A 10,977-nucleotide genomic window follows, 5' to 3' on the forward strand; every position below is an offset into this window, starting at 1 on the left:
GGGAGGGAAGACTAAAGCAATTAATCAGGCAGCCTCCTCTATGGGTGGATACTTTAAGCTCAGAGGAATCTCATTTTTTAATCGGGTAACCTCCCTTGTGGACTGTGGGAATGCTGTGGACGTCATATATCTTGACTTCAGCAAAGCTTTTGACAAAGTGCCCCATGACATTCTGATTAACAAACTAGCTAAAGGTGGGCTAGATGGAACAACTATTAGGTAGATTCACAGTTGGCTACAGAATCGGACTCAAACAGTACTTATCAATGGAACCTTCTCAAACTGGGGAGAGGCAACGAGTGGGGTGCCGCAGGGCTCAGTCCTGGGCCCAGTGCTCTTCAACATTTTTATTAATGATTTGAACGAGGAGGTGCAGGGAACGCTTATCAAATTTGCAGATGACACAAAATTGGGTGGGATAGCTAATACCCTGGAAGACAGAAGCAAACTTCAAAGTGACCTTGATAGGCTGGAGTGCTGGGCTGAAAACAACAGAATGAAATTTAATAGGGATAAATGCCAAGTTCTACATTTAGGAAATAGAAACCAAATGCACAGTTACAAGATGGGGGATACTTGGCTCAGCAGTACTACAAACGAGAAGGATCTTGGAATTGTTGTAAATCACAAGCTGAATATGAGCCAACAGTGTGATATGGCTGCAAGAAAGGCCAATGCTATTTTGGGCTGCATTAATAGAAGTATAGCTTCCAAATCACGTGAGGTACTGGTTCCTCTCTATTGGGACCTGGTTAGGCCTCATCTAGAGTATTGCGTCCAGTTCTGGGCTCCACAATTCAAGAAGGACACAGACAAGCTGGAGCGTGTTCAGAGGAGGGCAACCAGGATGATCAGGGGTTTGGAAACAAAGCCCTATGAAGAGAGACTGAGGCCACAGCTAGACCTAAGGTTTATCCTGGGATCATCCAGGGTTCGCCCCTGCCTGAGCACTGGATCCCCTGTGTGTCACCTAGATGAACAGGTTTGACCCCTGGACGAACCAGGGATAAACCTTAGGTCTAGCTATGGCCTGAAAGAACTGGGCATGTTTAGCCTGGAGAAGAGAAGATTGAGGGGAGACATGATAGCACTCTTCAAATACTTAAAAGGTTGTCACACAGAGGAGGGCCAGGATCTCTTCTCAATCCTCCCAGAGTGCAGGACACGGAATAATGGGCTCAAGTTAAAGGAAGCCAGATTCCAGCTGGACATCAGGAAAAACTTCCTGACTGTTAGAGCAGTACGACAATGGAATCAGTTACCTACGGAGGTTGTGGGCTCTCCCACACTAGAGGCCTTCAAGAGGCAGCTGGACAAGCATCTGTCAGGGATGCTTTAGGGTGGATTCCTGCATTGAGCAGGGGGTTGGACTCGATGGCCTTGTAGGCCCCTTCCAACTCTGCTATTCTATGATTCTGTGAATTACTTTCAATAATTTCTCACAGTATGCTAAAGCTTGTTTGGTTTTTGGCGGACCAAAAAAGTCTAAACTTTCTCCTCCTATTGCCTTCATGTGCAGGTTTACAAGTGTGTTGTGAAAAGTTGTGCACAGACATTCCAGAAACTGGATTCCTTTTTAGAGCACATCAAGAACCACCAAGAGGAGTTGAGCTACCGTTGCCACCTGTGCAGCAAGGATTTCCCCTCCCTCTATGAACTGGGTGTCCACCAGTATTCCCACAGCTTGCTCCCTCAACACAGTCCCAAGAAGGACATGGCCATTTACAAGTACAGTAGCAGCAGGATCTGTGGTTTTCCAGCCTGTGTTTAAAGGGAGAGAATGAAAACTTTTTTGACTTCAAGTTTAATTTTGTTATCATCATCAGGGCGAATATTTACATTGTGTTTGGGAAAGCAGTCATTGCTGTTGGTTTTGTTCTGTTTTTGTTCTACCTCTTTAGAAACTATTTTTGATTGAATGTAGTTAGATCTCGCTGGTTCACTTCAGGTGGAACAAGCCAGATCAAACTGGGGCTTTGGATCCTGGTTTGGGAGCAAACCAGTGTTTACTGAAATTCAGATGAAATCGCAAACTATGGTTTGTCGCAAATGCTTCTAATCTCCAGTTGAGATTAGCTCATTCTCGTTTTGACAAACTCATTCTCATTTTGACAAACCATAGTTTGTCATTGTGTCTGAATTAAGCCACTGTCACTGATTACAGATTGGAGAACATTTTGAGGATAAAATTTGGACTTCAGGTGTAGAGATGTAAAATTTCCGGAAATTTTGAAGCCATGGTGGGGGAAATGTTTTTATCCCGGTTTTTTTTTTCATTAAAAATGAAAATTTTGGAAAAAATGCAACAATAGTACTTTTTACAGATTAAAAGTCACTTTGTTACTCTAGGAACATAAAATATAATTATTTACAAGTTGGTTTGGCATAAAATTATTACATTTGGTATATTAAAAGTACAGTGTATTCAAATAATTATTACAAATTGAATTTACTTTTTAAATTTTTTACTTTTTTTCATAACAAATGGAGCTATAAGCTCCTGAACTGTAAGGAACCTCTTTGGTTTTGCCAGTTCATGAGGAGCTGGCAAAAAACAATTTTAAAAAACACACAGAAGAAATCATGAACATTAGTAACAAAGAAAATTATTTATGCCTCCGCTAGTCCTCCATATTATCAAGCAGACATAAAGCACTCATTCCCATAAAAAGAACTGAGAAAAGGTGGGGACCAAGATTCAATGAATATGCATGAAATTTAATCAGACTCATTTTCTGAACTGTAGCTGTCACTATCAGTTTCATTCTCTGCTTCAATGGCAGTGCCCCCCTAGAGACAGAAATGCATCTTGCTCTTGCATTTGAGAGTTGTAGTCTCAGTTTGCAACCTAGGATTTGCATGTCCCTGGTGCACCGAAATTGTAATAATCTGATACTGTACATAGTTTTTCGAAATCATTTGGAGAAGTAAATATCTGAACACCTTGTGTTAAACATTTTATTCACCGTGCTAAAATAAAACATCCCATAATCCATTTTTTCTTCATTTTTTTCAATTTTCCCAATTTTTCGGAAAAAAACCAAAAAAGACTTTGGAAAAAAATGGGGTTTTTTTCTGAATTTTTCCGGGTTTTCCCCTGCCCTTCACATCTCCATGAATCATGTCTCAAAGATCTTGGGCTAATTATAAAGCACAGTTAGGCATTGATCATTTGTTTTCAGGGTCTCTGGTATTAATGGCAAACTTGGGGTCATGGGGCACCACATTATCACACAGCTTCCTTCCCTTTGCTGTGCTCAGCCCACTCTGTATGTGTCCATTTTTTTTTAAAGAAAACTGTACTTCAAGTGGGTAATTTGGAACTGAAAATTAAGAGGAAATTGAGTATTTATTTATTACATTTTAAGCCTGCCTTTCCTTTAAGGATCTAAGAGCAATGCACATGGTCCTCTTATCCTCACAACAATTCTGAGAGGAAGGTTAGGCAGAGATTTAGTTACTAGCCCTAAGTAACCCAGTGAGCTTCATGGCTGAGCAGATGTGTTGAATGGCAACTCCCATCATTCCCAGCCAGCATTGGTGGGAATGATGGGAATTGCCACCTTATTATTATTATTATTATTTATTTATTTATTTATATAGCACCATCAATGTACATGGTGCTGTACAGAGTAAAACAGTAAATAGAGAGACCCTGCCGCATAGGCTTACATTCTAATAAAACCATGATAAAACAATAAGGAGGGGAAGAGAAAGCAAACAGGCACAGGAGAGTGCCTTGTTGGAGAAGACTGCTTTAACTACTACATCACAGTGGCTTTCAGGGTTATGAAGTATCTTGTTTTCTTCTTTGACAATGGGCCTGTTCAGACGACACTTCAGGCTCTGTGGTTAGCAAAACAGTAGTTCTCTGGGGTTAGCACTAACCACAAGCCATGCTGTCGCACACAACACTTTAAACCACAGTTAGAGCCGCTAACCCTACTGCAGACGGTCCAACTGTGGTTAGTGAGGGTTTAGCAAAAGGCATCGCATGAGACATCTTATACCCTGCTGCTTAACCAAAAGCCTTAACTAGCAGGGTTTAAGGTGTCTTCTGAACAGGCCCAATATTTCTCATAAATGTTAAATGTGTAGGAAAACATGGCTGTCTAGCCACCTGCCTACTTCTGTTGAGCTAACTCCATACGTTCTTTCTTCTCCTCCTGCTCCAGGTGTATCAAGTGTGTAAATAAATATTCCACACCAGAAGCCCTGGAGCATCACTTACAGACAGCAACACACAACTTCCCCTGCCCTCACTGTCAGAAGGTGGGTAGATGGCCTTGATGAATGTGGATAGGGAGACATTTTCCTCCCTCTTTCCTAAAACTAGAACTGGGGTCATCCCATGAAGCTCATTGGCGAGAGATTTGGGACAGATTAAAGGAAGTACTTCTTCACACAGTAAATTGTTAAACTATGGAATTCGCTACCACAAATGTAGTGATGGCTACCAATTTGGATGGCTTTAAAGGGGGTTGGATAAATTCCTGGAGGAGAGGGCTGTCAGTGGCTACTAGTCCTGATGGCTATGGGCTACCTTCAATGTCAGAGGCAGTAAGCCTATATATACACCAGTTGCTGGGGAACATGGGTGAGTGGGTGCTGTTGCACCTGTGTCCTGCTTGTGGGTTCTTGGTCGACAGCTGGCTGGCCACTGTGTGAACAGAGTGCTGGACTAGATGGAGCCTTGGTCTGATCCGGCCTGGTTCTTTTTATGTTGTTCTGATTGAATATTTGGGGCATGGGTGGTTTTGCCTCACCCATTGTTTCTAGTCCGTCTTATGTATTTATTCAGGCTTCTTTCATACCCTGTCCCTCTGAGAGACGTTAGGTTGAGAAACCAAGAGACTTACCCATGGCCAACTACTACAGTTGCATATTGGATGCATACTAATGTCCAACTGACTTGTGCGATCTGCACCACAGAAGGGTATGCTTGTAGTGTCAATATCTGCACTGCCGCAGGTGCTTAGCCTGCACCACATCATTCCAGGTTGACATGGTACATGCTGTCCTGTGACTCTTCCTCCCATGTTGGACCTGCAGGAACTGACCATGCAATTATAACTAAAAGAGCTCCTCCAAGATCTGTTAAGTCCTCCTCTTCTCCGGATGGGAGATGCATTACACAGTGTTGTTATGGTGAGCTACCTTTTTTGGGAAAAAAAGTCTACCCTTTGCCCAGGGAGAAGAACTACTGCCCTTCCAGGGGACTTTACTCTCTTAGCCATGCGCTGTCTGCTTTTTGCAGGTGTTCCCCTGTGAGAGGTACTTGCGGCGGCACCTCCCTACCCATGGGGGTGGAGGCAAATTCAAATGCCAGATCTGCAAGAAGTTCTTCCGCCGAGAACACTACCTCAAACTGCACGCTCACATTCACTCGGGTAAGTAACGGCACAAACCCTTTTCCAACCAGTTGACCCCATTCTTCAAGATCCACTGTTACCAACCTTAGTGGTGATCAGTGGCCCACATTGTTTAGATTTCACTTACCTGTTGGGAGTAATATCAGCCAGGTGGGTGACCTTGTTAATATCCATTGGGAGGTCAGCTTGCAGCCAGTCATCCTGAACACAGAGGTTAAGCATGTTTACCCCCCCCCCCCCAGCTGCCGCCCCCGCCCAAGAAAAGACAACTGAAAACATAGGAAACAGCAATCTACTATGGGGGATTTTGGAGTAGGCGGCTGAAGAAGAAGCATATTACAGATATCCTCTTAGGATTCTCCTTTGGGCCTTCTGTCTCAGCCATTTTCCACATTCTTTTCTTTCAATGCTGTTTATAAAGCATTGCATTCTGTGAGTCTTCATTGGAAACTGCATATACTTTTATTTTAGAGAACTTTTTTTTTTTAATAACAATGATCCTTTCAACATCTGATCTGGTATATCCTAGAGATATTTAATGGTATTATCCAGACCTTGAAAAGGTAATTAGCAAAATATCCTATTGGTTTTAATGATTTTGGATTGCATCCTCAATTTGTAGCTTAGTAGCTGAAGGTAAAAATGTGGTTGTTAGTATTAATAATACAAGCCTGCTCAAATCAGGAGTTTTGTGGACAAATAAGAGTCCCAAATAGCAGGCTCTTGACGCAGTTCTAGACAGCTGTATGCTAGGAAGCAGACACACAGCTAGAAGAATGTTGATTGTTAGTACTGTAGTTGATCACCTGGATAAACGGATAAGACAGTTTGAAATAGAAACATGGCCTGTTAGTTACGCTGGATGTAGAAAAAATCTTTGTATTAAAAACAGCTTTAGTTAGGAGTACACAGACTCAGGCAATAGGACACTCAAGGATTGTGGCACAGAGAGGGGGGGGGATCCTGGGGAACTTAGTTTGGTTCTGATGCATCCGTTTTCTATAGCCCAGGCAAACGAAATGAGTTGTTAGAATATTTCTAAGCATTTAAGCCAAGCTCAGTCTATAACTCCCTTGCTAAGTTCACATCTTTTTCTTGTACAGGCGAAAAGCCTTTTAAATGCTCGGTGTGTGATTCAGCCTTCAACAGGAAAGATAAACTCAAACGGCACATGTTGATCCACGAACCTTTCAAGAAATATAAATGCCCTTTCTCGTAAGTATCCTGTAACCAGCAGCAGCCAGGAATGGCAGCTTTACTAGGTTAAGTAAAATTCCTTTAAGACTAATCTCTGGGGTCTCCAGTGTGGTGCTTATGAGCACCATTGTGCCCATGGATGCTTCTATTAGTGCCTTCCAGGCTCGCTGCCCTGCCAAATAATAATAATAATAATAATAATAATAATAATAATAATAATAATAATAATAATAATCTGCCATGCTACAAAGCAAACACTGGCATCCATTGCCATTAAAATGGTGAGTAAGTGCAGCCCATTGCTTCATTTTCAGAGATGCTCAGAAAAAAACACAAAAGACCCACTGGGAGCTAGACAGGCAGAGGAAGCATACTGAAGGGCTAAATGTGGTGGTGGGGAAGCAGGAGGTTATGCTTTGCGTGTTCTCTCTCTCTCTCTCTCTCTCTCTCTCTCTCTCTCTGTGTGTGTGTGTGTGTGTGTGTGTGTGTGTGTGTGTGTGTGTTAGATTGTCTTGTTTTGTTTTGGTGCGGGATGTATTTTATTTGGGGGGGGTGTTTCTCAGAAGGTACAAAAATGAGGGAGCATCCAAAGTAGAGTCAAAGATGGAGAAAATAAATCTCAGGATGCTAGAACAAAGATTTTATTTGTGAGAAGCCCATTCTTCTTACAAATGAAATCTTTGTCCTAGCATCCTGAGACATTTCTCTCCATCTTTGGGTGTGTTTCTCTGAGCATCCCAGTTGGCCTTCTGTGAAATGAGCCTTTTGTTATGCTTTGTGGGAGCAAATTTGTGATTTGGGGCACAGACCCCCACCTCTGCCTTTTACTGAATTTCTTGGCCAAGTTACTTGTCTCTGAGCCTCATCCGTTTTCCTCCTGTGAAATGGGTATTGCAGCAGCAAACAGTGGGTTCAAATGTGTGGTTTTGTGTTTTGGAGCTCTGACCCTCCCGCTGCTGCGTGTGCTCCATGACTGCCCTGGGGCCCTTCAGCTAGCCTGCTGCCCTCTGGTGCAGTGGAGGATGCTCTCCTGTCATCAGTGTTGAAATAAGATTCGAAATCAAGTCTGGTCAGCTGTTGCATATGGGATGAATAAAGGCACCATCCTTTCAGGCAGTGAAATGTCTTGAGCCTGGCCCTGTTTTACTTTGTGCTATAAATTGGCATGATCAGAAAAGCCTTTCTTGGAAGTGGATACTTAGATTGATGCTCTTTTGGTTCCTTCCAACTCTTTAATAAAGGATTAAATTGCAGCAGGGTTTTGTTTTGTTTTTTGGCACAATATCTGCACCTCTCTTTCAGTAGGCAAAATGCTACTGAAAATGCTCTGCAGAAGTAAAAAGAGCACAGAGAATCTTTCCATTGGCAGGCAAATACCATCTGCATTGCTGAACAGGCTTTTTCTTCTTCTCTTGATGCTATGGCAAGGAAGCCAGAAGGCTCCAGGGAACTACTCTACCATTTAAATTGCAAGGTGCACCTAGTGAATACCTGGATGCCACTGAAACAGGGCACTACACCTGGGCTCTTGTGTGCATCATTCTGCATCGGATTAATTCTTCATTTTGATTTTTGTTGTTGCAGGAATCATACAGGTTGCAATAAAGAGTTCAACAGACCGGACAAATTGAAAGCTCACATTCTTTCCCATTCCGGTAATTGAGCTTGCTATTTTGGCTCTGTCCTGTGCTGATTGTTCTAATTCTCTTTGGTCACCTAATTACTGAACTACAAGGAAAGGTTTTGGTTTCTGTTTCTCAACTGCAGTGAAGCAGTATAGCTCAAACCATGAGGATTTATGATCTCCCTGTTGAGCTGTGATTATGATGAATCTAATTCTGTCCATCATTGGGACTGAATAACCCACTGTGCATTGAATTGTAATCCTGGAATCTATCAACAGAAGCCAGAAATAGCAAAGCCCTCAATAAATCATGCCTGCTCTGTTTTCTTGCATCACTTTTGTCCAGAGCTGATTCAGAGTGGTGGGGCTTTCATTGCTTTCCACGCAAAATTATGTCACACACTGGCCTGGTTTGCATTAGCCATGGTGGGTTGCGGCACCTGTGGCCATCAAGTTGGCAATCCAAGTCTCCCCCCACCGTGGCTTCTTGTTATGTGCAAATGCGTGTGTGTGTGTGTTTGTTGGGGTGGTTGACAAACCATCCAGAATCCGTGGGCTGTTTTAAGGTGCGGGTGACTTGCTGGGTTCTGACATCACAAGAAGCTATGGCACATCCCGAATATTCAAAATGGTGGCCACCACCATGACAAAAAGCCCCACAGGGTAATTCACCCATGGTGGCTTCTCTTTACATGTGAACCAATGTGTTCTGGATTGGGAGGGCTGAGTGGGCTAGTATGTACTGTTGATGTAGTGAAATATGCTTAATATATGAGCAGTCAAGTCTCAGGTTCAACTCTCGCCAGCCATGAAGCCACTAGATGGCTCTAGGCAAGGTAATAATCCATGAGCTCTGTGCAACTGAGCTTCTTTGTTGTGTCCTTTCTTGTTTAGGGATGAAGATCCACAAGTGCCAATTCTGTAACAAGGCCTTCAGCCGGCGAGCTCACATGGTGGAACATCAGCGTTCTCACACTGGCAACTACAAGTACCGATGCCCTACCTGCAGCAAAGGCTTTACACGCCAAAAGTACATGAAGGACCACAAGTGCCGGCTGAGCATGGCCAAGGACAAAGAGCTGCCGGTCAGAAAATCCCAGAAGAAGTGGGGGACTCGTGGGCGGAAAGTGGGACTTCCTCTTTCGGCTCAGTTGGCTTTGACAGAACTGAAAGACAGCACAGTTAGGGAGAACCCTCAGAAGAGGGGTCCTAATAAAGAGCAGTTTCCAGAGTCTGACTCAGTCCTGTCCATTGTGGTTAGCAGATCAGCAGCAGTGTCAGCAGGAGATTCAGACCATGGCAATGCTAGCCAACCTGGTGGCATCCCATCTCACTTGACTTTGGCTGAGCTGCAGCCTGGTTCTGAGAGCCCATGTGCTATGCTGGCTGTCCCTGTTTACATTCAGTCTACCGACTAACTGAATAATACTGTGACTTGTGCCCACTTCATAGGGGGAATATGTTCCTCTGCTCTTTGATGGAAACACCTTGCTGCAGGAGATCAGAAATAATGGGAACAGGGTGTGTGTGTGTAAACATTTGGGCTGCAATGATGCAAAGACCAGCATTCTTAAAGAAAGGTGTTGGTAAGAGAGAGAGAATTAATCAGAAGAGGCGTTTAAGAATCATCAGACACTAAAAGGTATGGTTATGTGAGTTTCACTGAAAGATGCTTAGTGGTTGACAAGATTCATGGCACGTCCTGAACCCAGTGAATATCAGATCATTGCAATAATTTGCATTTTTCTTTAATTGTTATAGTGCATCCCATTTGTGGTTCTGTTCTACAATCTGCATTGCTCTGTATCTGGCGTTTCCACCTGTAAATAAGCAATCCTTCCTACTGGAAGTGAGTTCATTATGTGATCCTTTGGGAACATTCATAAATTTTCTCATAGACCCATCCTATGTCTCTCTGTTTCTGATGTGTATTGAAAAGGGAAATTGTTGGGTACAAATAAAATGGATCAATTTTCAGTTCAGCTTTCCCCTGTGAACCTACCAGGATTTTCAGGTCCTAAGCAGCAGCCTTAAGTGAAAAGTAACATATCTGAATACACGATTTGGAAATGGAAGTGTACCAGAAGTGTGTACATTTCAAGGGTGTGGATTGTGAAGAGAGGGAGAGAAAAATATCAAGAGAAGAGGATGAATGCTAAATATCACATAATAATGTCTAAGGAAGAACTGGAGAAGATGGAATAACAGAGAAAAAATAGTAAAACATATTAATGAGCCGTTTTATCAACATCCACACTAAAGTTACATCCCTAGTTGTGTCTTTTTGTACTGCTGCAATACCACTTCATACATTTAATTGAAGATGGGAGTTCTTTAAGACATATCACAAATGGACTCAAGTTAACAATCCACTTGACAGTGTGTGGAACCACTGTGAGTTGATCTGATGCATCTTGAAAACATAATTTGATAAAAGGAGAGCTGCCACTTGACTGGTGCTAGCCGTAGCCTTCTGGAACAGTGATGGGCAAGGCAACTTGCAGCCCTCTGAATGTTTTGCCTACAACTCCAGTCATTGTTCACCATTGGCTATGCTGGTTAAGGCTTATGGGAATTGTAGGCTAAAATACCTAGAGGTCCTCAAGTTGCCTACCTTTATTCAAGAAAAGTTAGTACTATGGATTTATTAAGGACCAAAGATGCACTAAGAGACCTTGATGATATTAATTTAAGTCATGTGATGATTATGTTGGATCAATGGGCTACTTGTAGAGATGTTGTGTTACATTTTCAAGATGTGCCAGAGTTGTCCATCAGACTACC

General features: G+C 42.7%; 1 protein-coding gene across 2 annotated transcripts in view; it reads left to right on the forward strand.

Annotated features, from left to right (window-relative positions):
* Window positions 1-10,170, forward strand: part of ZNF341 (zinc finger protein 341) — a 53,786-nt gene extending 43,616 nt beyond the window's left edge. For both annotated transcript variants that reach the window (XM_063145113.1, XM_063145121.1), the window contains 6 exons: window positions 1,520-1,728; window positions 4,176-4,272; window positions 5,258-5,390; window positions 6,476-6,587; window positions 8,154-8,224; window positions 9,088-10,170. In XM_063145113.1, coding sequence (XP_063001183.1) covers window positions 1,520-1,728; window positions 4,176-4,272; window positions 5,258-5,390; window positions 6,476-6,587; window positions 8,154-8,224; window positions 9,088-9,611 — 1,146 coding nt within the window. In that variant the 3' untranslated portion in view covers window positions 9,612-10,170. The remainder of the gene's footprint in view (window positions 1-1,519; window positions 1,729-4,175; window positions 4,273-5,257; window positions 5,391-6,475; window positions 6,588-8,153; window positions 8,225-9,087) is intronic.
* The last annotated feature ends 807 nt before the right edge of the window (window positions 10,171-10,977 follow it).

The sequence above is a fragment of the Elgaria multicarinata genome, chromosome 1 (assembly GCF_023053635.1).
Source record: "Elgaria multicarinata webbii isolate HBS135686 ecotype San Diego chromosome 1, rElgMul1.1.pri, whole genome shotgun sequence".
NCBI lineage: Eukaryota > Metazoa > Chordata > Lepidosauria > Squamata > Anguidae > Elgaria > Elgaria multicarinata.